Genomic DNA, 26,622 nt, shown 5'->3' with positions numbered 1-26,622 from the left:
CCTGCTCCCGCTGGCCACACTATTGCTGATCCACGCCAGATTCTGGCGGTCTTCTTGGCCACCTGGGCACCCCCTGGCTCATCTTTGGCTGCTGTCAACCAACGCCCCCAGGACCTTTTTGACCAGACAGTTTCCAGCCACTCTGCCCCAAGCCTGGACCGTTCATGGTTTTGTTGTGATCCAAGGGCAGGACCCACACTTGAAGCTTGGCCAGGGTGGTCCAGGATAGTCCTCATCTGGCTCGAGTGACCTCCTCCCCTGCGCCTCGACTGTGACAAACCTGAAGCAGGAGGGGGGGGACCCAAACCTGGCTGCGGACCTGCAACCCCCTCACAGCCGTGCACCCTCCCTCGGACGCAGACCCCCGCGATAGGTCCATGGGAACCGCGTTCGCAGCTCCCAGCCGGTTCCGGTGCGCGGTAACCGGGGGCGGAGCGGAGCGAGGCCGGCCCCCACCACCGCCCCCGCGGCGCTGCCATTGGCGGCGGGGCCGGACCGGGGCCGGGGGAGGCGGTGGCGGCGGCAGCAGCAGCGGCGGCGGCCGGTGCAGCCTGCACCCCCCCGGCCCCGGCATGTCACGGAAGAAAGCGGCTCGCAGCAAGGGCGGCGGTGCCGCTCCCTCCGCCGCTCTGCCCTCCGCCGGTCAGGGCAGCGGCCGAGCTCCCGCTGCCGGTTGCCCGCGAGGCTCCGCGCCCGAGCTGCCCCGCAACGGCGGAGCGGCGGCCGGGCGGCCGTCGCTCAGCAGCAGCGGAGAGTTCTACGATCTCGCTTTCAAGGTGCGGAGCTGGGCTGGGGTGTGGGTACGGAGAGAGCTGCGGGAGATCGGTGCACGATGCGGGGTCCATAGGGTGCGGGGACGTTGCCGCGGCTGCCGGAGAAGTTACCGGGACCAGGCGGGCATCCTTCTTTCCGAGCCCTCTCCGAGCCCTGTATCCCTCTCTCCCAGCCTCTGTTTCCCCCCATCACTCAGTTCGGGTCTCTGGCAGCAGGTGCCAGAGCTTGGCATGGGGCTGCACCTTCAGGACTTTCACAAGTGCTGACAAAAAGCTTTGCGCTCAGACCGGCTGTGACCTTCTGATTCCTCTCTGACACCCACACCCCAGGGTTATGACATGGGGTGACCCGTTCCCTGAGTCATGTCCAACCTGCTCTGGCTGCCGTTGAGACATCGTCAGATTGTGCCTGGTTTTAAAGGCTCAGATGGCTTCAGGTTCTGGTGACTGAGTCACAGACCAAATGCATTTGCACCCCCTCACCCCCCCTTTCTCTCATGCACCTGATGCAAGCCCAGCTTGGAGCTCCCTGAGCCGTCCTGGCTGAGGCTGCAGCTCAGACAATCCATCCGACTGCAGCTCCAGCATGGATCTTCCCAGCCGCCTGTGGGGGATTGAGCTTGGAAAAGATGGGGTTGGCTATGGCAAGCCCAGCCCTGGCATGGTGCCCGTGGCAGCCGATGTGGCTGTCATGGTGTGAAGGTTGAGGTGAGGGCTGCCCACCAGCTGAATTTGGTTGCTTTGGTAGGTGGTTTTGATACAGCTGCAGTAACAGTTCAACAGTCTCCCTAAAATGGAGCCTCCTCCGTGTTCTTGCTGCTCCCCAGCACCCTGAGCTCACCTCTCTGTGCCCAGGCAGGGGGTATCCCTGGGCATTGCCCCCATGGCACAGGGATGAGCCCAGCAAGGTGTCAGATAAGCCCAAATGCACTGGGTGATCACAGCGTCAGGCTGGTTTTCTACCAGTGGCAGAGAGAAATTGCCTCATATTCAGTCAAACCCAGCTTATTAAACTTTCTTTTCCCCTCACCCCCATCTGGAGGTTCCTGAGCTCTGCCAGAGGCAGTGGCCAAACACAAGTCATGGGCCCAGGGCCAGATCCTGATCGCTGAGCCCTTGGCATGAGCCTGGCCATGGGTGCTGCAGCCTGCCTGGGTGAGGTGTCAGCAGGGAGAAGCTGCCTTTAAGGGTCACCATGCTCTAGAACAGAGGTCTGGGAAGTTAGAAATAATCAGTGCTTGTCTTTTCTACTCAGAATTACTCTTTACCCTCCCTTTCCCTTGGCATTGTGCTGTTACTCCCTTAACCCTGTTATGCCAGCACCTGGCTGTGCATGGTGCTCCCACAGGAGACCTAGCATGGGTGGGTGATGTAGCACCAGAGATGGATCTCAGTGGTGTCCCCCTGCCCCCAAACAAGCTACACCCAAAGCTGGGGCTGCTGCAGCTTCTCAGCAGGTTGAGCTGCAGGGCGGTGCTGGGGTTAGCTGCCTCTGATGGCTCCAGTGTGGGTTCAGTGTGACCCAGGGCAGTGCCAGTCATGGGCTAATGGTTTGTGGAAGGCTAATGGCAGAGAGAGGGAACCCTGCCACGGCAGCATGAAGCCGTGCAGATTGGCATGGGTGCAGCTCCAGGATTTCTCCAATGCCAAGAAGCTGTTGTCCTGCTGGGAGGAGCGGGATTGGTGGCCCTGAGGACCAGGAGGACTCCGGAGGGGTTGTGGTTTGAGCAGAGGCTGCAGAGGGCTGCGCTGGGAGCGGTTTCGGGTCTGATGTGGTTTCTTTCTGGCAGGTGGGTGCCTGCCCCCCCTGCATCTGGGTGCTGCTGAGTGGGGAAATTGAGACAGGTAGCACTGGGAGATGCCCACTCAGCACCCACTGAGGACTGGGAGAGCAGCTGTAAAGTTGTGTGGGTCCTGCTGAAGGAGTTTCTGGGCTGAGAGCACCCTGAAGTTGGTGCTCCTGGTTGGGGCCTCCGCTGAAGTCTTCTTCCTAGAAGACCCCAGAAGTGATGGGGTGCTTTGGTTGCTCTGGGCAGTGTGAGCCCCATGACCATTAGGTCACAGCTGGTCACAGCTGGCCTCACCTGGTCAGCACCACTTGGGTGTTGAGGCAGGGTTGTGCCCCCATGGGAGGGGTCTCTGCTGGTTGGGGGAAGGTGTGGCTCCAGGGCTGGGGCTCTGGGGATGGGTAATAGCTGTGGTGGAGCTTCCTTCCCAAGACCTGGTGTCTGACCCCCCTCTTCCTCCCTCCCTCCCTCCCTCTCAGGTGATGCTGGTGGGTGACTCAGGGGTTGGCAAAACCTGTCTGCTGGTGAGGTTCAAAGATGGAGCCTTCCTCGCCGGCAGCTTCATCTCCACTGTTGGGATTGACTTCAGGGTAAGTGCCTGGGGGTCCCTTGGCCCCGGCCCATGGGGTGTGGCATGGTACTCTTGGGTTATACAGATGAGTGACAAAAGTTTGCTTCTGGGACTTAAACCTCATCATCCTGAGCCATGTCAGCTCCAGCCAGGGCACCTCAGGGCTGAGCAACCATCTGATGGTGGCAGCAGCCTCCTCATTACTGCAGGAGGAGGATGGGGAAGCTCCTCTTCTGCTCCAGGTCTTGCTTCGTGGAAGGAAATAAGCTGAGGCAGAGCATCTGCCCACTGAAAGGGGTCTCCCTAAGCCAGTTTCTGTGTTTTAGTTAAGGGTTGTTTAGTTTTATTCAAAGACCACAACAAAGTCAAGTCCCCTGCAGGCATCTCCTCAGCACAACTTTGGATGCCAATGTGGGGGTGCAGCGTGGAGCGGCCCTGCTCCCTCTGCCAGGAAGGAGATGCATTGTGCCAGGGAAATCTTTGAACTCCCAGAGGATAATCGTTTGGGTGGAGCATCCTGGTGCTGGGGGAGCCCCAAAGGTGTTGTCTCAGGACTGCGCAGTGCTGGTGAGGACAGCAAGAACCTGCTCCACAGAGGGGGTAATGTGGGGCAGAAAGGGAGACACCTCTTGTCCTGCAGTGCCCTGGTGTGGACAGAGCAGCCTTTGCCAGGCAGGAACGTCTTGGTGCCAGCTGCTGTCTGTGAAGCCTTTTCTTGGCCCTGTTTCCCTGGGGGAGTTGGTGGGGGCTGTCCAGGGATGCTGTGGTCCAGGCAGCCCCTGGTGAAGGGGGGCTGTGGTGCTGCCATGGGCACCCTGGGCTGTGGAACGGGCATCCCTGGGGTGAGATGGTAGAGCAACAGGGATGGTGACGTAGATGGCTTCAAACCTTGTGGCAGGCTGGGAAGGGCAAGCAAAGGAACTTTTGCTACCAAAGCAGCAGCCAGCAGCACGCCTGGCTTGGGTCCCAGGTGCCTTCTGGTTCCCCAACTATCTGTTTCCCCCCAAACCATGGGCTTGCTGCTCCCCAGGATATCTGACTGGTGCCACAGGCTGCTGGGGGGGCTCAGCCATCAGCACCAGCGCTGTGCCAGGTCTCTGTGCTGTCCCTGCTCATCGCCATTGTGCTGTGTGATGGCTTTTGGCTCCATGGTGCTGCTGTGGTGGGGGTGGGCACAGTGAAGATCTGCTGGTGATGCCACACACCGGTGTTGCGTCTTCCTGATGCCTTTTCTCAGCAAGATCTCAGATCTCCTCCTTTCTTGGAGGGTTCCTGGGAGCTGGGTGTCTCTTGCAACATGCTGTTTCACTCTGTGTGTGAATAGCAGTGGCTTGGTGATGAGTGGAAGAGCTCAGAAAGCCTCCACAAAGCAGGTTCTCCCCTGCAGAGAGGCTTCTGGTGCAGCAGCACCTTGGTGAAGCTGGTAAATCCCAGCCCATCCTTTCATCCAAAGGTAATTACAGGGTGTTCCAGGTGCTCTTAAAAGGAAACCATTTTATTACCCATGGCAGTGTTTGATACCAAGGGCAGTCATAAACTCCTGTGACTTATTGATTGGGGCTCTGAACTAGCTGCTGGAGAGCAGCAATCAAATTAGGGGTAATTTAGTCCTGTAATGGACCTGCTTGAGCCACATGGGTTTGAAATGGGCTGGTGATACAGCTGGGAGGGTCATGTAAAACTCTTGATTCATAGAATCCCAGAATGTAGTCCCAATCCCCTGCCACGGGCAGGGACCCCTCCCACCAGCCCAGGCTGCTCAAGGCCTCATCCAGCCTGGCCTTGAACACCTCCATGCAGGGGGCAGCCACAGCCTCCCTAGGAAACCTGTTCCAGTGTCTCCCCACCCTCACTGTCAAGAATTTCTTCCTCATTGCCAGTCTCCCCTCTTCCAGCTCAAAGCCATTGTCTCTCATCCTGGCACTACAAACCCTTGTCAAAAGTCCCTCTCCAATCTCTTTGTAGTGCACTCATAGTTTTGGGGAGGGGGCATGGAACTGGTTGTTTGATGGTCCCTCTCCATTTCTACTCTGATCCCCCTGTGTGCAGGGGCTGTGTAACTCTGCTCCTCCCACTGTCTGCATCACGATGCAGATGAAGCTCTGGGATGGTAATGCTGGAGGCTTCTGCTGCAAGAGCACATTTTGGGTTTCATTTGTGTCTGTCTAGCAACAAACCTGTCACATCCTGGCTCCTTTCGTCTGTAAAGCCAGGATTTGGCAGCAGGGTTCTGGCTGGAGCGAGCAGGGCTTGTGGGGCCACATGTGGCTGGGGAGAGTGACCACTGAAGGTGACTCATCAGACCCAGGTGGTTGCTGGGTGTTTGCTCCGGACGTGGACTGGTGTGAGAAGCACGGAGCAAGCAGGGGGTGCCGGTTTGGTGCGTTGGGGTTTCTAAGCAGGGCTTGCGGCAGTCGCTCAGCCTTGCCAGTGGTGGAGACCGTGAGGACGTCCCCAGGGCTGGGGCATGTGGCAGCTGTGCTCCTGTGCATGCATGGCCTTGGCCAGGAGCCTGCGTAAAGGCTGGGGACATGGTGAGGACAGAGCTGCCTGGCTCATGGTGTTGCTCTCAGGACTGCCTCCTCTCCTCTTGATTCCAGTTGGTCCCTGAGAACCACCCTGGGGTGGGACAGAGCTGTGTCAGGGGACAGCTCCTGTGCCCACCCAGCTGCTCACCACCTCCTTTCCCAGTTCATCCACTCATCCCAGTGTGTTCCAGCATCAGCCACTGGTTTTCGGGGGTGCCAAACCGTTAGAGCTTTGGCTGCTGGATTACACAGACCTGAGTGAATGGAAATGGACAGGAATGCATTTAAAATGAATCCAGGATTCCCATTCCCAGTGCGCTGGAGGTTGCTGCCCTCCTCTTTGAGGTCAGTGGAGAACCTCTCCCTGTGTGTTTGTTGTTGTCTCTTAAACAAAGAACCATGTCCAATCTGTTTGGAAAACAAATCCCTGCTTCTAGGGAAATAATGATCTTAGTAAAAAAATGCAGCAAAATGGTCCCAGTTTTCCTCTCAGAGATGCTGGGCTCCTCAGCTCTCCTCCCTTAGGGGAGCATCTTTGGTTCCTAAGGAATGCACAAACCCACCCCATTCATCCAGGGCAGTGCTGGGGTGTCCAGGGTGCTGAGCTGGGGGTGCACTGCTGAGGTGAGCCCCCTCATATGGGTGCTGCCACGGCAAGGCAGACCACAGCAGTCTTGCTCCTGGCAGGGGTTTCATCTCAGCAAGGGGCTGGCTTGGGGCAACAGGAACCTCTCTGCTGCTTCCACCAGAGGGGAAATCCACCTAGGGGGGCAAACCCCTCTCTGTCTCTGGTGTCTCAGCCTTCAGGGTTTCCGGCCAGGGATAGATAATGAGGATCTTAATTATTTCCTCTCATGAGCTGTGCCACAGCTGTGCAGAGCTGTGGTAAGAGGTCTGCTTCCTCCTCTTATGGAATCACAGAATGGTTTTGGTTGGAAGAGACCTTTGAAATCACCAAGCCCAACCCTTACCCCAGTACTGCTAGGTCACCACCAAACCGTGGCCCTCAGCACCACATTTCCAGGGTTTTGAAACCCTTCCAGGGATGGGGACAGCACCACTGCCCTGGGCAGCCTGGGCCAGGCCTGGGCAACCCTTCTGGGAAAGAACTCATTCCTCATGTCCAACCTGAACCTCCCCTGGGGCAACTTGACACCATTTCCTCTTAGCCTGTCACTTGTCCCCTGTGAGAAAAGACCAACCCCCACCTCACTCCATCCTCCTTTCAGGGAGTTGTAGAGAGCCGGGAGGTCTCTCCTCGGCCTCCTTTTCTCCAGGCAGAACAACCCCAGCTCCCTCAGCTGCAGCTCACCAGCCCTGTGCTCATCTCCAGAGCTGAAGCATCTCAACAGATCCCTCTGCTTGGGTGCAGAGGTGGGGCTTGGTCTCTCCCCAGCTGGCTGGGCAGGATGTGTGTGCTCTTCTGACTTCATCTGCCAGGATTTCAGGCAGAAGGGTCTGCTGGAGAAGAGCAGCTTTCTCCCTCAGGGGTGTGAGTCCCATTTCTCAGTGCTACTGAAGGAGCTGCCTTCTGCTGTCACACGGAAACCTTGACAGAGATGAGAGCTGTGCAGGCAGCAGTACTTCTGCCTGGTGTAGCAGCTAACAGGAGGAGCAGCTTGCCAAGCTGAGAAACCAAAGGCCACACGAGCCCACCCTGTGCTGATGACAGCCAGCTCCATGGGGCCACCTCCATTCCGGGTGCCCAGCCTGTTGTCACAGCCCCAGGCTTTGCAGGGTCAGGCAAATGAACATTTCTGTACCAACTGGACCTGAAAGGAGAAGAACATGAAAGAAAAAAAAATCAAGATGAGCTTTTTCTCCCTGGGAAGAGGTGCTAATGAGTTTCTTTGCATTAGCAGGAGTGATGGGTTCTGTGTTAATCAGTGCGACGGAGCCATTAGGAAGAGCTTTGCTGGTGGCGTTCAGAGCAGGGCAGCCTGTCCTTGTGCTCTCTGAGCTGTGTGGTGGTATCGGTCCTCTCCTGCTGCCTAAAGGAGAAGCAACCTGAATGAAAGAAGAAATGTCTGACCCTGGCTCAGATTGCCCAGGGAGGTGGGAGCTGCCCCATCCCTGGAAACATTCCAGGTCAGGTTGTTTGTGACTCTGAGCAGCCTGCTCTGATTGGGGATGTCCCTGCTGGCTGCAGTGGGGTTGGACTGGATGGGCTTTAAAGGTCCTTTCCCACCCAAACCTGCCTGTGAACATCTTCCTGGCGCACGGCAAGCTTAGGTGCTGCAGGAGGAGGAGGAGCCAGCCCCTGTGCTTCAGCACAGCTTTGGGTTTCCCAAGCAGCCAGATGGGTTTTGATGCCACCCAGTTTGTACCAACATGCCCAGGAGGAGTTTCTGCTGGTTGTCACCCTGTGGAGCCCTGCCGTGCTCCCTGCTCCAGCCTTGGCCGTGATGCAGTTAATCTGCATGCTGTGAAAATAAAAGCTCTCACTTGTCCCCCTGAGCTGTGAGGACTCTTGATTACGCCCAGCCCTGTGCTGCTCCAGGGCTGCAATCACTGGTGTCTAATGTGGGGTTTGCATGAGAGGTTTTTACATCTCTGTTTGGTGTCTCTGTGTCTGTCTGTGTTCACCTTCCGTCAGCAGCTCCTGGCTGCCTGCTCCCTCCCTTGTTGAGGTTAACTTTGCAGATTCCAGAAGGTGTTGAAAAGAGGCAGAGATATGGTGCTGAGAGAGGTGGTTTAGCACCAGATTGGGTAGAGTTAGAGAATGGTTGGACTTGATGAAAGGTCTTTTCTGACCAAAATGATTCTACAAGTCTCTGAAAGCTTTGTTCCAGCCATGCAGGGTGTGCAAAGCAACCATGGTCTGGATCCAGCAAGTTTGGTCCTGGGTCTCCACTTGCTCAGAAGAGGGAAAGGTAGATGTCCTTATCATCTGCTGATCCTTGGTTGGCACCTGCATCCCTGCCCTTGGAGTGATGCTCCAGTCCCACATCCCTTTGAAGGGTTGATGCAACCTGGAGCCATCTGAAAGCCAAGGGCTGGCTTTTCTCTCAGCGGTTGGCATGGAACATTAGCAGAGGATGATTTTTCTGATGGATCAGCCTGGAAAAAGTGGGAGAGGATCTGCTTGGGCACTGAGCTTAGTCTTTTCTATTGGCACACTGTGTGTAGCTGGTGATGTGTCAGGGAGGTTGGGCAGGGGGCCGCTGCAGGCTGTGTTGGGTGGGTTTAGGTCGATGCCTCTGGCACTGGAGGGGACAGCTCTAGCTCTGAACCCCTGCAGGGGAGGTGACCTTCCCCTGGCAGAGGCAGCTCAGTGCTGCCAGCCTGGGTCACTTGGGACAAATGTCCCCTCCATGGGGCTGTGGTGCCGGTGGCAATGCTGGTGCTACCACTCTGGACTGGGTGAGTAGCCCAGTGTGGACACTGGCATGGCAAGGTGGGCAGGGGAGGTCTGTGTGTCTGCCTTGGGGATGTTTCCAGCAGCTCTTTCTCTGAAATGAGCTTGTTCTGCACCTCCCGTGGCTGGGAGAATTCCAGTGGCAGCCAGCAGGTGATTCCAGACTTTGCTTCTCTCCCTGTAAGTGAACCTGGGCTGGGTAGATTTAGCCTAGAGATCAGGAAAAAATTCTTTCCAGTAAGGCTGGGGAGACACTGGCACAGGCTGCCCAGGGAGGCTGTGGCTGCCTCCTCCCTGGAGGTGTTCAAGGCCAGGCTGGATGAGGCCTTGAGCAGCCTGGGCTGGTGGGAGGGGTCCCTGCCCATGGCAGGGGGCTGGAACTGGCTGATCTTCAAGGTCCCTTCCAACCCAGACTGTTTTATGGTTTTGTGAACGCTGCCCACAGAAGCTTTGCCCCCTCTAATCTGCCTGGTTTGGTGGAGGGAGACAGGCAAGATGCTGGCACTGGTGCCATAAAGACCAGGCGTTCCTGAATCCAGCAGTGGGTGAGGCAGGTCCTGGAGAGCTGCCACAGGAGGGCAGGCACTTGTTGGTCTTTCCATTTCATTGCTGCCTCTGAAGAAGGCTGCTTCTCCTCAGCTGCTGCTGGCTGCTGTTCCCTGCTCCCAGGGAATAAAAAGCCATTTTTTTCCCTGGGAAAAGGAGCCTGGCTCTACTTGCAGTGGCTGCTCCCCTCCCTTGCAGAGGGACCCAGCTTTGCAGATCCAGAGTCATTTGCATGCAGGGGCTCAGTTGCCAAGAGATGCTGCGAGCAGTGCCCGTGGCTGCAGCTGCTGCCTCACATCTGCTTGTATTTTATTCATGTGTCTTTGGCTTTTGCATCTGAAAAATGACAAACCCTCCTCGGTGTGCTCCAGTTCTGCAGCACACCAGTAAACTGCAAACACTCCTGGTGCTGGTTGTCATCCCCAGCTGACAACAGGCTCCATTCCTGCCTTGAGGGAAGCAAATAAAAGGAATCAGATGAGTGTCTCCAAAGCAGGGAAGTGCTTGAGCTGCTCTTGAAATGAGCAGCTGGAGCAAGCCTTCAAGAGCCAGAGCCTGGTTCAGAAAACTCTTTGCCAGTTTGCAGGATGGTGTGAAGGTGCATTCCTGGCTCCCAGCACACCGGGGCCTCTCCCACCCCCTTGGTGTCTGGATCTGCCACCCAGAATAGATTGGGTGTTTTATCTGGGTGTGAGATTGTTGCATCCATTTCAGCTGCCAGCCAGGGATGTGGGGCTACGTGGGAGATGCTCCTGGAAGGGCACCAGTTCCTTGCAGCGAGGGTGGTGAGACACTGGAACAGGTCGCTCAGGGAAGTTGTGGATGCCCTCTTCCTGAAATTGCTCCTCAGGACCCATGGTGAAGCTGTACCCAAACCTTGCTTAGGGAGCCTGTGGCTGCCTCCTCCCTGGAGGTGTTCAAGGCCAGGCTGGATGAGGCCCTGAGCAACCTGGGCTGGTGTAAGGTGTCCCTGCCCATGGCACGGGTTTGGAACTGGATGATCTTTAAGGTCCCTTCCAACCCATTCCATGGATCCATGAATCACAGTCTTTGGGCATCCGTGCCTTGCTCCACACCAGTTTCACAAGTTCCTGGTGAAGGAGCAGGTTGAGGAGGAGGCAGGTGCTGGAGGAAGGCTGTGAGCACACAAATGTGGTGTGTCTGTGACTCTCCACGCGGTGCCAAGCAAGAAATTGCGCTCTGGGGAGACCAGTTTGGGTGCCAGAGCATCAGGTGCCCCAGGGCTGTGCCAGGCGTCACGCTGGGTCTGCTCATGGTGCCTGGGAAGGAGCATTTTATAGGCACTAAAACTTTGAAATGGGTCTGGAGGAAGCCTAAATGGTTTGGATATTTTGTGGAATACATTTGGCTTCACTTCGCTTTCAACTTTGCTTTGTGCTAAACCCCTGAGTTCAGCTCTGCACAACTTGGGGGTTCTTTGAAAGCAGAGGGTGGGGAACTTCTTCCAGGTCCATGGCTCTCCCTTTTCTCAGCCCCCCTGATCCCTCTGTGGAACCACTGACTCCTTTCCTTCCCACTGATTAACTGTTTGCCCTCAGGAGGTGTCTTCCCAGTGGGGATACTGGTGGTGCTGGGGGGTGTATGAGGAGGAGCCACTTTCCTCCTTGTCTGCAAAAGGGTGGAGAGACCTGAGCCGTGGAGGCGGGAGTCAGGATGGTCGCACAAGGGCTCCGAGGCTCCGGCACACTCACAGCAGAGAATTTTCTCCTCTTGGTCAGCTGGAACCTCCTGGGTTCCAGTTTGTGCCCCTTGTCCTGTCCCTGGGCACCACTGAGCAGAGCCTGGCCCCAGCCTCTTGCCCCCCAGCCTTTGGCTCTTGCTGAGCATTGCTCAGCTCCCCTCTGGGGCTGCTCTTCTGCAGGCTCTCAGCCCCAGGGCTCTCAGCCTTTGCTCCTCACGGAGCTGCTCCAGGCCCCTCAGCATCTCCACAACTTCTGCTGGCCTCTCTCCAGTAGTTCCCTGTCTTTCTTGTACTGTGGATCCCAGTTGGGTGCATGCTGCTGGCTCCATCCAGAAGTGATGGAGCCGCCCCTGCTCCCCACGGAGGGATCCCCAGCTCAGTGGTGTAACTCATACAGCTCTGTCTGGCTAACAGAGGCATCCTGGCTGAGCACTGACTTGAAGGATTGCAGAACCTCTCAAAGTCAGCAGCAAATATTTCATCTTTATGGCTGCACTGGAAAAATATCTCTCCCTGATCATAAGTAATATGTGTTGGGAGCTCATGGTCCTTCAGCTTTAAAGGCTGAGGCTTACTGCCCTGGTCCATATCTGTCCCAGGGTGAGGAGAAGCCCAGCATGGGTCTGGGAACCTAAGTGACCTGGGGAAGATGTTGGTGTGACAGATAGAGCAGGTCAAGTCAGTGCTGCCAGCAGGCAGGAAAGGTTTTCTAGAGGTCATAACACCAACTGCATGTCTGTGAGGATGCAGCTGGTCCTGGTGTGAACATCTGGACAGGTTTTGTTTCGTTTTGTGTGGGTTTTCTAGATGTAATTTCTCGAGAGGAGAGGACTGGTGGGGAGCTGTGTCCTGCTGCATCAAGGCAGCACAGCCAGCCCAGCTTGATGCGGTGTGCACCTTCAGCCAGCCCGCTCCTCGGCCAGCCCACCCCTGTCTCAGGATGTTTTCTTCCTCCCTGCCAAGCCTGATGTCCCTGGCCCAAGTGTGACATGCAGGGAAATGGAGCTTTTGGCTTCTGCATCTTTGCTTGCGTGGGTGTCACCACGGCAACTGCGCCAGCGCCTCACCGACGGGCACTGGCTGTGGCATTAAGGTGGTTGCCAGGGATAGGAGATGTGGTGAGCAGTGTGCTGGGGGCACAGGAGCAACAGGGGGTCCTGCCTTACAGCTGCTCCTGCTCCTCAGGACCCATGATGAAGCTGTACCCACTCAGCTCCAGGTACCAGCACTGCCAGGGAGAGCTGTTGGTGCCAGTGCTCCTGGCTCCTTTACACTCAACCATGCCCAGAGAGGTTGTGGATGTCCCTTCCCTGGAGGTGTTCAAGGCCAGGCTGGATGAGGCCCTGAGCAGCTTGGGCTGGTGGGAGGTGTCCCTGCCCGTGGCAGGGGGTTGGAGCTGGATGATCTTCAAGGTCCCTTCCAACCCAACCCTTTCAAGGATCATTCTGTACCACCCCCTATTAATGCTTTTTTCCTCCCAAAGTGAAGTTCAGGAGGCTGTTTCATGGATCTTCAGCTGCTCTGGGAAGCACAGAGCCACCCTTGACCAGGACCTTGGGCAGTGATGCTGAATTTGGTCCAGATTTCAGGGCTTTGCTTCCCCTGAGCCACTCGACAGCAGCAGGTCTCTGCTGCTTTCTCTGAGCTGGTGACTAATTAAAACCCAACTGCAGAGCTGGATGAATAACTCAGCCCAGGCTCAATGCCAGGGGCTTTGTAGCAAAGACCCTCTCTGGGGGCCTCCTTGGCAGAGGGGGCTGAATGAGCATCCATCTTGCAGCAGGGATTTGGTGGAGGGTTGGTCCAGTCCCCCTTTATGTACTGAGACAAGGTCTCCCCTAAGCCTTCTCTTCTCAAGGTTGAACAAACCCAGCTCTCAGCCTTTCCTCTCTGGCAGCCTGCTCCAGGCCTCCAGCAGCCTCACACTGAACAAGGTTCTCCTCCTGTTCAGATGGAACCTCCTAGGTTCCAGTTTGTGCCCCCTGCCCCTTGTCCTGGCCCTGGGCACCACTGAGCAGAGTCTGGCCCCAGCCTCTTGCCCCCCAGCCTTTATCTCTTGCTGAGCATTGCTCAGCTCCCCTCTGGGGCTGCTCTTCTGCAGGCTCTCAGCCTTTGCTCCTCACAGAGCTGCTCCAGGCCCCTCGGCACCTCCATTGAGGGGCTTGGAGCACAAGCCCTATGAGGAGAGACTGAGGGAGCTGGGCTTGCTTAGTCTGGAGAAGAGGAGACTCAGGGGTGACCTTATTGCTCTCTACAACTACCTGAAGGGGGGGTGTAGTGAGGCAGAGGTTGGTCTCTTCTCCCAGGCAACCAGTACCAGAACAAGAGGACACAGTCTCAGGCCGCGTCAGGAGAGGTTTAAGCTGGAGGTTAGGAGGAAGTTTTACCCAGAGAGAGTGATTGCCCACTGGGATGGGCTGCCCGAGGAGGTGGTGGGGTCGCCGTCGCTGAGGGTGTTCAGGGCAAGACTTGACAGGATGCTTGGTTGCATGGTTTAGTTGATTAGGTGGTGTTGGATGATAGGTTGCACACCATGATCTCGAAGGTCTCTTCCAACCTGGTCTATTCTATTCTATTCTATTCTATTCTATTCTATTCTATTCTATTCTATTCTATTCTATTCTATTCTATTCTATTCTATTCTATTCTATTCTATTCTATTCTATTCTCTGACTGGGTCTGGGGGTGTCACTGAGCACCAAGACCTAGCACGTGTCATTCCCAAAGTCTTCCTGGATTTGTACAGACTTCAGAACATCTCATTAGAGCTTTGGGGTCTCTCTCTTCCTCAGAACCTTTGAAGGCTTCAGCTGGGCTTGGATCTGCTGCTCAGCAAGGTGCCAGCTTACAGGAGCTGTCTGCTGAAGCTGCAGGTGAAGTGTTTGTGTGTGAGAAGCAGCTCCAGCTTCATCTGTCAGCCCTTTGGGGGTGATGATTTTGTTGTCAGGGATGAGAAGTGCTCTGTTTGCAGCACTGTCTGCAGAAGACAGCTTGTTCCTGCTGCTGGGATGCTTGCTGCTGGGTGGTCAGACCTGATGGGCTTTACTTTGGGTTGCAAAGTCTGCCCTGAAACTCTGGGCAGGTTTCCATCCCTTTGGTGCCAGTTTGCTGCTCTGGAGAAGCCCAGGTGTTCCTCTGGCTGCAGTTGTAGGTCCGGCTGATGGCGCACAGGAGAGCCTTTCTCAGCAGCACCTTTCTCCCAGCAGTGACCCTTCTGCCTTCAGGAGAGCTGTGGCTGGGATCATGCCAGGGGTGGATGAACTGCCCAGGAGGATGGTTTGGAGCTCCGAAACCAGGTTATAATGTTCTCCAGACTGGGACTGGTCAATGGAAAACATTTGGACCAAGCTTAACACCAGGAAAAATTAATTATTCCTAATTTTCCTGGAGGAGGAATGGGCTTGCAGCCCCCCAGGCCCTTTCTGCTGGGCTGGGGGTCCCCTCACTGGGTGTTTCCTGGTGGATTTCTCTTCCATGAGAACCATCATTGCCTGGCTGCTCTGGGACCAAATCAGTTAAACACCTTCTGAGTTGGGACAGGTTTTGTGCTGGAAATGAGACAGCTGAAGTGTGGTTCATGGGGACCTTGTGCCTGGAAACAAGCAGGATGGTCCAAATCATGTCCCCACCATGTCTGGGGCTGCTTCTGTGCAGGGATCATCCTATCTGTCATGCTTGGAGGTGGCAGAGGATGGAGCATGTGGGAGTGGGGCTGCCTGCTATCTCCAGGGCTTGGACAAGGGTGAAGCAGAGGGTACAAACCTGGGTGGCTGGTGGGCAGTAGCGCTGCCGAGCTCATCCCCTGACACCCCTCAGGCTGCTGTGGGCAGAGCACTGGGCACAGCAGCACTCCTGAGACAGGGACTGGCTTCTTTGACAGGAAAACCGATGGGAGGCTTCACTTGCCTGCTGGAGCAGAGTACCAGCTCCCTGGGTAACAGCAGCTGGGGGCACATTTTTCTTTCTGGTGGCACTGGCAGGCACTGTGTTGGCTGTGAATGATGAATGACGTACCAGCAATGCTCCTTGGAGGTTCCTCCTCTGCTTGGCAGTGCAGTGGTGTGTCCTTGGTGGGGAAAATGAAGATAAATAAGTCCACCTTACTTACTCCAGGTGCTGGTACAGATCAGCAGAAGCCATCTCTGCCCCCTTTGTTTCCAAGGCTGCTGGTTTAGGAGTCATCCTGGATATGTTTAACAAGATCTTCTCTGTTCTAAAGCAGGGACAAGAAAAAGGATGGAAGGAAGGGGTTGTGTGATGCAACCAGGTAGGGGAGAGCTGCTGCAGACCACCACTGGGTGGGGAGAAGGGACATGGCCATGGCTTTCATACCTTCCTAGGATCCAACCCTGTGCTGGGAGCTGCAGGGATGGGCTGTAGCTGTCCTGCTGACTCCCATCAATCTATGCTGGCACCTGGTAAGACCTGGCCAGGCTGGAGGGTTGGGGTGAGGAACCTTATGGAGTTCAGCAAGGGCACGTGTAGGGTCCTGCAACTGGGGAGGAGTAACCCCCTGCACCCCCAGGTGAGGGTGACCTGCTGGGAAGCAGCTTTGCAGGGAGGCACCTGGGAGTGCTGGGGAACAACAAGTTCCCTGTGAGCCAGCAATGTGCCCCCGTGGCCAAGAAGGCAAATAGTGTCCTGGAGTGCAGGAAGAAGACTGCGACCAGCAGGTCAAGGGAGACTCTTCTTCCCCTCTGCCCTAGAGAGGCCTCATGTGGAGTCCTGGATCCAGTTCAAGAGAGACAGAGAAGTGCTGGAAAGAGTCCAGTGGAGGCTATGAAGATGCTGAGGGGCCTGGAGCAGCTCTGTGAGGAGCAAAGGCTGAGAGCCCTGGGGCTCAGAGCCCTGAGTCTGAGAGCCCAGAGAGAGCAGCTCCTGTCTCTGGGGTGGCTCTGGCAGATCCTATCCTGTGGGGCTTTAAGGTTGGAATCTCCATTTCTGGGGCTGTTCACAGGCTTGTTTCAGTGTGATGGAGGTATCCAAAAGCTTGGCTTGGCTACCTCTCCTGCCTGTTGGCATGAGCCTGAGCAGCCCCATTAGGTTTAAAAGCACCAGTGGTGTGAGTCTCGTCTGCCTGTGCCTCCTTCAGGGAACTGTGTCCTTGATCATCCCAGGACACTTACTTGCTGGGCTGGAGCAGCAAAGTCACCAAGCTGCTGCTCCACCAGCATCCAGAACTGGGTGGCTGCAGGACATGGGTGCCCTGGGCAATGCCAAGAAGTAGAGCATGACTTGATTTCAAACTGTGTGATCTTCCCCAGATCCTCTTAGCTCTAATCTGTACCTAAGACAGGAATCTCTGCAGCTTGCCAGCAAAGTCTTTTATGTGCAGCCTGATGTGAACAGCAGCTGATATGTCCCTGATTCTCTGCTGTGTCTGCTCCAGCAAGAGCCTTGAGTCTCATTCTCTGCAGAGCTGGCAGCTGGGGAGATGGTCACTGGGTGCTTGACAAAGCCTGCTCCTGCAGACATCCCTGGGGGAGTTGCAGGGTGTGGGAAGGGGCTGCGGTGCCCATGGACGTGAGGGGTGGATCCATGCCCACATGGAGACCATGGGCTGGGGAGATAGTGTGTTCCTCAGGATGGGTAGTTCCCTGTCTCTCTTGAACTGGGGAGCCCACAGCTGGACCCAGGACCCCAGATGTGGCCTCACCAGTGCAGAGTAGACGGGGAGAAGAACCTCCCTTGACCTGCTGGCCACACTCTTCTTCATTCACTTCAGGACACCATTTGCTTTCTTGGCCAGGAGGGCACCTTGCTGGCTGATGGGGAACTTGGTGTGCCCCAGCACTCCCAGGTCCTTCTCCCCACAGCTGCTTCCCAGCAGGTCACCCTCCCCTGTCCTGCTGCAGGAGGTTGTTCCCCTCCAGGTGCTGGACCCTGCGCTTGTCTTGGTTAGCTTTTGGGTTTGGTGGCTTTTCATTGTCTCAGATGAAAAGGAAACTTTCTCCTTCAGTTTAGAGGGACCAAGTTTTCAGAGGGAGAAAAGCTGAGGCTGCTTTTCAAGCCATGACCTTGGCAAATGACCAGGCTGTCCCTGAGCCAGGCTGCTGAGGCTGGAGAAGACTCTGAGCTGCCAGGAGCAGCTTGCCGGCAGTGACACGTGTGTGTGGGAAAACTCTGGGAGACTAATGAGCAGCTTGGATGCAGTGTCCTGCTGCTTTGGGCACTTCTCCATATTGATCCTTCATCTGTTTTTACAGCCACTTGGGGAGGTGCTGATTGTTTGTCTGCCTGCTGCAGCTCCACCACAACTGCATCACAGCTTCTCCTGGCACTGGCTTTGTGCCGGTGGAGGCAAGGGGCTCCCTGGGCTTTGCCAAGTGGGGCGTTGGATCCAGATCTTGCCTTGGCACTGGGCAGGGGTCTCGCAGCATCCCTCCAGCCCCCTGTTTGGGTTCACTCATGCTGGGCTGCAGCTGTGCCACACAGCAGCCACCCACACAGAAGGATGCTTTGGTCGGTGGGTGTTGGTAGGTGCTCCTGAAGCCAGCAGTCTTCAAAGGCACAGGGAAGCTGGGGTGGGGGTTCCGTGGTTGGAGCCAGAATGGTGGAGTCCTCTGAGGAGTAGCTGAGGGAAGCAGGGTTGTTCAGCCTGGGGAAGACAAGGCTGAGGGGAGGCCTTCTGGCTTTCTACAACTCCCTGAGGAGCCAGGTGAGAGTTGGTCTCTTCTCCTAAGGAACAAGTGACAGGACAAGAGGAACTGGCCTCAAGTTGCTCCAGAGGAGGTTTAGGTTGGACATGAGGAAAAATTTCCTCCCCAAAAGGGTTGTCAAGGCCTGAACCAGGCTGCCCAGGGCAGTGGTGGAGTCCTCATCCCAGGAGGAGTTTCAAAGCCCTGGAGCTGTGGTGCTGAGGGCCATGGTTCAGTGGTGCCCTGGCAGTGCTGGGGTAAGGGTTGGACCTGGTGATCTTACAGGTCTCTTCCAACCCAAACAATTGTGCAGTGATTCTCTGATGGTGTCAGCCAGCAGCTTTCCATTTGTCAGATTAATTTGGAAGTGAGTTAATCCATGTATCCAATTTACTTTTTAAGGCTTTAATTAATGAGTTAATGCATGGAGATGCCAGATTGTCCTGCAAGGGCTGACCCTGTGCTATGCTGCTGCTTTCCATGCTGTGGGCTCAGGTGTCAGTGGATCTGCCAGGATGTGCCAGTTGCTCCCAGTATGGTTCAGTGGCACTGTGGGGACCCCGTGGACCAGGCGAGTGGCATTGCTCAAACACAGCCGCTGAAAATTGATCCAAGAGCAGCATAGGGGCACCTTGGTTGGGGGGGCGGCATCTCTGATTCTGTAGGTGAACAAGAGGATATAGAACAAGAGGAAATGGCCTGAAATTATGGGGAGGTTTAGGTTGGACATGAGGAACATTTTTTTTGCTGTAAGAGTGGTCAGGGACTGGCAGAGGCTGCCCAGGAAGGTGGTGGAGTCCCCACCCCTGGAGGTGTTGAAGAAACTGTGGCCGTGGCACCTGGGGCCTTGGTTTATGGCCACGGTGGTGTTGGCTTGACACTGGGACTTGATGATCTTAGAGGCCTCTTCCAACCCAAGCAGTTCTACGATTCTGTGATCATCCATCACAGGGTGCACTTTTTTGGGAGCCTCCAAATCAGTCATGGAATCTTGGAATGGTTTGGGCTGGAAGGAATCTCAAAGCTTGTCCAGCTCCAAGCCCCTGCCAGGGGCAGGGACACCTCCCATCAGCTCAGGCTGCTCAAGGCCTCATCCTGCCTGGCCTTGAACACCTCCAGGGAGGGGGCAGCCACAAGTCCCTGGGCAACCTGTTCCAGTGTCTCCCCTTCCTCCCTGTAAAGAATGTCTTCGTCATGGTTGTTCTGCTGCCCTTGCTGGGGCTGGTGGTGCTGGGGCTGCAGCCAGCGTGGCCTCTGGTGTGTTGATTACTCTGCTTTTAATTGAGGACCATCTGCGCTTGGTAATTTAATTTTTCCGGCATCTGCAAGGTTCCAACTTTATTTGTCTGACATGCTGAGGACTGTTTCACTTAGGAGCATCATGTTCCTCCATCAAAGGCACCCTGGGCATTCCACTGCAGCCTCTGCTTGGTGATATTTGAGGAACATTGTCAACACCCCAGGAAAAAGGACACAAGCAAAACTGGCACTGCCAGGAGAGTTGAGGGGCGGATTTTGTGCCCCTCCTGCAAGATGGAAGGGCTGCTGGCAGCCTCTCTCATACTCAACGGTGTAAGGTGCAGAACAAACCCCCACAACCCTGCCCCTCAGCCCTGGGAGAACATTTCATGTTTCAGGGACTGACACACGTCCTCTTTTTGTCTTAGGATGCTTATCAGTCACTAACCCCCCTGCCGGTGCCTCTGAAGGGCTGTGAGCATGAGCTGCAGCTCCTTAAATAATAATAACAATAGCAATAATAATAGTAATTTGAAGCTGGGAAATCTGTGAGCTCTGGTGTGGGGGCAGACTTGGGCATCTGGTTCATGTGGCACAGACAGGAGCTGTTGTGCTGCTGGCAGCAGCCCTCTGCCTTTGCCCATCCCACTCTGCCCACCTTTTGCTCAGGGGATGCAGGCAGGGGTGCAGGCAGCAGCTGCTGCTTTGGATAGCTCCAGCTGTAGCTCCTGCTTGCAGGAACGTCTCTGCAGCTCCTCCCTGAAACCCTGCTCAGCTCCACACCTAAACCCCAGGGGATGCAGTTTTTCTCAGCCTGGCCCAGTAGCACGTGGGTCCATGTGCAGCCTTTAATTAAGGTTTGATGTTTTCCCCTTCTGAAATGTAGGTCAGTGGTAATTAGTCTGAAGCCTGCTGCTGCCAGCTTTGCTTTTAACTAAGCTTCTGAAGTGGAGGTCAAGACATGAGGTGCAGCACTGGAGCTTCAGCTTTTTCAGCTGCTCACCAGATGCTTCATGGTCACTGGTCTGTGCTTGGAGCTGGAGCCATGTTCTTCCTGTCTCCTGCTCTCAGTGGCTGGTCATCCATGGAGCATGGCCATGGTGGGGACATGGACATGTCCCTGGGCACAGCCCCCTCTCGGTGCATGGTCTCCTCCAAGTTGGAGGGGCTGTTGCAGCCCTGGGGCTGTGTGATGAAGGACACTTGTTTGGTGCTGCCTTTAAGATGAAGCTCTCAGTGTCCTCATCCCTTCTCACCATCCAGCAAACCAAGCGTCCCCTCTGAGAGCTGCTGGTGCCAGGATCTGGAGCACTCCAGCGTCAATGGGGAGATGTAGAGTGGTCTCCTTCCTCTGCAGCTCTTGACACATCCTCCCTCGTGTGGTCCCTGGCAGGTGGCAGCAGCAGCTGGTTGCTGCTAGCTGGGAATGATGGCTGGATGAGCACCGCACGGGTGTGGAGCCCAGGGCTCCCTGCTGGTGCAGCTCTGGGACATGTAGCTAGGACCTGGGGTTTTGCTGGGTAAGCTGAGCTCAGAAAGTGGACCTCTTGTGGAAAGCACTGGTGAAACTGGTGCCTGGAAGTGTGGTTCTCATGCAGCTCCTCTGCTTGGACTTCCTCAGCATTGTTCACTGTGATGAGTGTTTCCACCCTGGGAATGGCTCATGAGGAGATGCTGGAGGCTGGGGAGCACCTTGCAGCAGTGAGGACCCTCAGGTTTAAGCACTTCAGGCCTTCAGCAGGCCCAGTTTCATGTGCTGGGAAAAGCCTCAGCATCATGCATGGGTCCTGAGCTCCTGGCTGCTGCCCCAACCCTTTTCAGCAGCCTGGCTGCTGATTTTCATCACTCCTGGGCTGTGAATCACTCCTGCTCCTCTCCCTCACCCCAGTCGCTACCTTTGAAGTTATTTATAGCCCACTACTGTCTCCCCTGAGCTGACTGCAGCAGATGCTGCAGGTTCAGTGCTCTGCCTTCTTCCTGCCCTCCCCTCCTTGCCTATCCCTTCCATGCTGGGCCACCGTTGATGTGTAGGAGCAAAGATGCTCCTCTGCCCTGTTAGAAACAACACAAACAGCCACAAAGAGCCTTGCTGGCACCATTCAAGGGCAATGAGGCTGGTGAAGGGTCTGGAGAACAGGTCTGGGGAGGAGCAGCTGAGGGAGCTGGGGGTGTTCAGTGTGGAGAAGAGAAGGCTGAGGGGAGACATTGCTCTCTGCAGCTCCCTGAGAGGAGGCTGGAGCCAGGTGGGGTTGGTCTCTTCGTAGTGTTAGGTTTTAGAAGGAGAGGAAATGACCTGAAATTGTGCCAGGGGAGGGTTAGGTTGGCCATGAGGAGCAATTACTTTGCTGCCACAGTGATCAGGGATTGGAACAGGCTTCTCGGGGAGGTGGTGGAGTCCCCATCCCTGGAGGTATTCAAGAAATGTGTGGCCATGGTTTGGAACATGGTTTATGGCCATGGTGGTGTTGGGCTGATGGTTGGACTGGATAAGCTTAGAGGTCTCTTCCAACGGAAACAATTCTGTCATTCTATGATCCTGGTGGGACAACACTGGGTGCCAGAACCCTGAGGTGCCTGGTACTTGGTGCTGAGTGCTGTGGGACATACAGGGATGGCTCTTGGCACCTCTGTACCACTGTTTGCCCAGGAGGGTTCTGGTGGCGTGTCCAGCGCTGGGTGGAGTAATCCGGGACAGAGGCTGTGCTCCTGCTGGCTGCTGCTGGGGAAGATGGGGAATGGGGCTGAGCTGGTGAAGCCCATCTGGGGTCAGGCTGTCTGTATGCTAGGGAGAGCATCCCACACCTGCTCTGGAGCAAAGAGGATTTGAACTGGTCATGAGAAGCAGACAGCAGGGTCCCTGGCTGTGTTTTCATCATGTTCTGCTGCTTACCAGGTTAATTCCTCTGGGTTTAGCAGGCAAATCAATCTCTTCTCTGCTCCTTCTTCCTCTGGATCTTTAGGATTGTATCTCATCTTTGGAGAGCCTGGTGTAGCTTGTTGGGCCAGTGGTTGCTCTGTGATGTGGTCAGGATCCATCCCCTGCCCCCACTGTCTGGCACAGGCACCCAGAGGGGCACTGATGGGCACCCCATGGCCCTGCACAGCTCCCAGCTCAGTCATGATGTGCTCCATGAAGTCACAAAAAGCTTCCTGTTGGCTTTGGAACCCTGGAGCAGGCTGCCCAGAGAGGCTGTGGAGTCTCTTTCTCTGGAGGGATTCCAAACTGAGACCTGGCCACTGTGACCCTGGGCAAGCTACTGTGGGTGCCCTGCTTTAGCAGGGGGTTTGTGCTGGATGATCTCCAGAGGTCCCTTCCAGCCCCACCATCCTGGCATGTGGTGATCTGGGGACAACCCTGCGAAGCAGCATGGAGAGGCACTGCCCCCTCACCTCCTCCTTGCCACCTTTCCTGTCCAAAACAAGCAAAACGGGAAAAAACACAACAAAGCAGAGAGAAAGTGGTGCTCACTGGGAGAAAAATGGGTTCCAACAGCAGGGAGGAGAGAGGTTTTTCATATGGAGCTGTTGGCTGTGTCTTGTGGAGGTGGGATGCTGCTGCTCCTTCCTTCATTGCCAGAGGTCTCCCAAGCCTGCTGACGTGAGGACTGAAGTGTTCAAAGAGATGCAGCTTGCAGCAGACCCAGGGAATGATCTTCAGTTATCTTCTGGCTGCTCCACGCTGCAGGTGGCACAGGTGTGGGGATCAATGTGTGGGGAGCTGAGGTCAGCCCGAGGCCTCGAGAGCAAACACCCCCTGGGATGGGAGGCCAGGGTGCCCAAGAGGTCTTCCTGAGATCCTCAGTGTCCCACTCACTGTTCATCAACCTTTCTCTTCTCTTTCAGAATAAGGTGCTGATGGTGGATGGGGTGAAGGTAAAGCTGCAGGTATGTCCCTGTGACCCCCTGCTACAGCTCCCACCTCCTCTCTGGGTGTCTGGAAGCTAAGGGCTGAAGGATCTTCCTGAGGCTGCACTGAGCTGTTGGGTTTGGTGTTGGTAAGGACGAGAGGCAGTGGTTTGAAACTGGAGCAGGACAGATTTAGGTTGGACATTAGGATGAAGATCTTCACACTGAGGGTGGTGAGACACTAGGACGGGTTGCCCAGGGCTGTGGTTGAGGCCCCATCCCTGGAGAAATTCAGGATCAGGTTCAATGTGGCCCTGGGCAGCCTGCTCTGGTTGGAGGAGTCCCTGCTGCCTGCAGGGGGTTGGACAAGATGCCCTTGGAGAGTCCCTTCCCACCCAATGCAGTCTGTGAATCTGTGCAGGGTTTGGTGCTGGGTGGGTCCTGCAGCCCAGGTGGCAGCAGGCCATGGCTGAGCCCTCTGCTCCCATCTGCCTTCCAGATCTGGGACACAGCCGGGCAGGAGCGATTCCGCAGCGTCACCCATGCCTACTACCGGGATGCCCACGGTAAGCCCCCCAGGGAGCCCCCTTCCTCCAGCTCTGTGGGGCTCTCAGCCCTGAACCCAGCCCAGGTGAGCTGGGAAGCACCAGAGTGGCTTCCTCGTAGGAAGCAGCCACCAAGGATGGAGGAACTCTGAGTGTTGAGGTACAAACACCACAAGTCTAACAAACCTCCTGATGATCAGCCACAGGGTGGCCAGCAGGACCAGGGTAGGGGTTGTCCTCCTGTAATGAGCACTGGTGAGGCCACACCTCACATACAAGGGCCCCCACTCCAAGAAAGACATTGAGAGGCTGGAACAGATCCAGAGGAGGGCAAGAAAGTTGGGGAAGGTTCTAGGGAATAGGGCTGGGGAGGAGCAGCTGAGGGAGCTGGGGGTGTTCATCCTGGAGGAACGGAGGCTTAGGGGAGACCTTCTGGCTCGCTGCAGCTCCCTGAAGGAGCTCTGCCTGGAGCAAGGTGAGGGTTGGTCTCTTCTCCCAAGAGACGAAATGGCCTCAAGTTGCCCAGGGGAGGTTTAGGCTGGACATGAGGAACAATTTATTCCCCAAAAGGGTTCTTAAGGCCTAGCCCAGGCTGCTCAGGGCAGTGATGGCATCCCCTGGAGGCGTTTCAGAGCTGTGGAGCTGTGGTGCTGGGGGCCGTGGTTGAGTGGTGCCCTGGCAGGGCAGGGGTACAGGTTCAATGCAATGATCTTGGAGGTCTTTTCCAACACAAACAATTGTGTCATCATTCTTGGGTGGTGCCAGCCAACATCTCTCTGTTTGCACTGGCACTGACACACTCTGCTGCTGCCTGGCACTGTGGCACTGGCACCAACACAATCCCTCTCTCCACAGCCCTGCTCCTGCTCTATGATGTCACCAACAAAGCCTCGTTCGACAACATCCAGGTACGCAGCAGCAGCAGCAGAACGTGCTGGGGAACAAATAGCCCTCAACGAATGGGATGGAATTGCTCATCTCCTGGGCACAGGGTGCCTGCAAAACCACCCTGCTCAATGGCACAGGAGGTGCCATGGGGCATTAACATCTCAGGGTGGGGAGCTGTGATCCATCACACCAAGCCCTGTGAGATCCTGAACCACCTGGAGCTCTCTTCTTCAGGGTGCTGCTGGATCTCAGGGGAGCTGTAGGACCTGGCACCACTGAGGTTCTGAGCTGGGCAACCCACAGGCACTTCCTCCATGTTTCCACAAAACACTGCCCAGAAGCCTTTGACATGGAGGGTAACCAGTGTCCAGGACCAGGTCAGGCCCCCATCATCCTCCTCCTCAGAGATGTTCCAACTCCTCTCTCTGGCTGTCCCCCTCCAGGCTTGGCTGACAGAGATCCATGAGTATGCACAGCAAGACGTGGTCCTCATGTTACTGGGAAACAAGGTGAGCTCAGACCCCTGGCTTCACCTCTCCTGAGGGAGCTGTGGGCAGGGAAGCCTTGGAGGGCAGAGGACATGGGCATGGCCTCCTGATGACCTTTCAGATCATCCCCAATGGCTCTTTGGCATTCCTGTTGGCAGGTGGATTCAGCCCAGGACAGAGTGGTGAAAAGGGAAGATGGGGAGAAGCTGGCCAAGGTGGGTGAGGTGTCCCTGTGCTCTGGTGCCGTGGGGTGGGAGGCGTTCTGAGCCTGGGCGTGGGACTGTGCCCTCACCTAGCTGATGATGTGCACCAGGGAAATGGTTAACTGGAGACCCATCTGAAACAGAATACCTCTGAGAGCACTTTGCTTTGCTTCTCTTGTCTGGCTCTCCTCTTCCTCCGCTTCCTCCGCTTCTTCCTCTCCCTTTTCACTTCCTTCCTTAAAACTTATTGCCAAAGTTGTGAAAGAAATACCTGAGCTCCTCTCCCAAGGTGGCCACTGATGTTGACCAGGGCTCAGTGGGAGCCAGGGGCCCCCAGGAACACCCCAGATGACGTTTCTGATGTCAGTGTGTCTTGTCCCACAGGAGTATGGAGTGCCCTTCATGGAGACCAGTGCAAAAAGTGGCCTCAATGTCGAGTTGGCCTTCACAGCCATTGCAAAGTGAGTGACTGATGCATGCCACACTGGGCACCTCACCTGTGGTGGTGGGGCACAGCAGACACCCACAAATATCACAGAATGCCAGCATGATGGCATTGGAAGGGACCTCTGGGGATCACCCAGTCTAAGCCCTGCCAAAGCAGGGCACCCACAGCAGCTTGCCCAGGGGCACAATGGCCAGGGGGGGTTGGAAGCTTTCCACACAAGGAGATTCCAGAGCCTCTCTGGGCAGCCTGCTCCAGGGCTCATAGCAAAGAAGTTTCTCCTCCTGTTCAGATGGAACCTCCTAGGTTCCAGTTTGTGCCCCCTGCCCCTTGTCCTGGCCCTGGGCACCACTGAGCAGAGTCTGGCCCCAGCCTCTTGCCCCCCAGCCTTTATCTCTTGCTGAGCATTGCTCAGCTCCCCTCTGGGGCTGCTCTTCTGCAGGCTCTCAGCCTTTGCTCCTCACAGAGATGCTCCAGGCCCCTCAGCAACTTCAATCTTCACCACTCACCTTTTCATTCTCTGGGTTCCCACCTCCAGCTGCCATCACGTGGCCATCTCGCATGAGACCCAAACTCTCACCAGCAAACCATCCAGAGCACCAAGCTGGACCAGGCACCTTAGGAGCAGACAGAGAAATAATGTATGTTTGGGGATTTTCCCCCCCTTCCCACAGGGAACTGAAGCATAGGTCCATGAAGCTGCCCAATGAGCCCAAATTCAAGCTCCATGACTACGTGAAGAAGGAAGTGAGAGGCTCAGGCTGCTGCAGGTCCTAAGGTGCTGGGCGCAGCTGTACAGAGACTCAGGCCCCTGGCCCTGCGCCACGCTCTCTTTCTCTCTCCTTGTGGACAATGTGTGCATGTCTGTCTGTCTGTCTGTCGTGTCTGTGTCTGCTAAGAGGTGAGCTGGGATCTGGGGAAGGGAGAAGCAGCAGCAGAAGCTCTCTTGGATGGAGGTGCTGCAGCCCCACGCTGGGTGCTGCTCCCCCTGAGCACTGCGGGCACATGGGCTGCCATTGCTGGGTACAGCCACTTGTTCTGGTGCTGGTGGGAGGTGGGATGTCT

General features: G+C 56.0%; 1 protein-coding gene across 1 annotated transcript; it reads left to right on the top strand.

The window, feature by feature from the left end:
- Nucleotides 1-538: 538 nt before the first annotated feature.
- RAB26 (RAB26, member RAS oncogene family) lies at nt 539-26,622 on the top strand. Its single transcript, XM_054180249.1, has 9 exons — nt 539-776; nt 3,040-3,150; nt 22,986-23,027; nt 23,488-23,554; nt 24,389-24,441; nt 24,865-24,930; nt 25,068-25,124; nt 25,497-25,573; nt 26,232-26,622. The coding sequence occupies exons 1-9, from the start codon at nt 573-575 to the stop codon at nt 26,332-26,334; spliced, it is 780 nt and encodes a 259-aa protein (XP_054036224.1). The 5' UTR covers nt 539-572; the 3' UTR covers nt 26,335-26,622.

The sequence above is a fragment of the Dryobates pubescens genome, chromosome 4, assembly GCF_014839835.1.
Source record: "Dryobates pubescens isolate bDryPub1 chromosome 4, bDryPub1.pri, whole genome shotgun sequence".
Taxonomy (NCBI): domain Eukaryota; kingdom Metazoa; phylum Chordata; class Aves; order Piciformes; family Picidae; genus Dryobates; species Dryobates pubescens.
Note: the sequence above shows the minus strand (reverse complement) of the source record. Positions and strands in the feature narration are given on the sequence as shown.

Excerpts from the sequence above, each read along its gene's own strand:
- RAB26 (XM_054180249.1), top strand. The coding sequence starts at position 573 with ATGTCACGGAAGAAAGCGGCTCGCAGCAAGGGCGGCGGTGCCGCTCCC. Across the intron at positions 23,028-23,487 it reads GGGTGAAGGTAAAGCTGCAG|ATCTGGGACACAGCCGGGCA; the intron begins GTATGTCCCTGT and ends TCTGCCTTCCAG. Across the intron at positions 24,931-25,067 it reads TCATGTTACTGGGAAACAAG|GTGGATTCAGCCCAGGACAG; the intron begins GTGAGCTCAGAC and ends TCCTGTTGGCAG.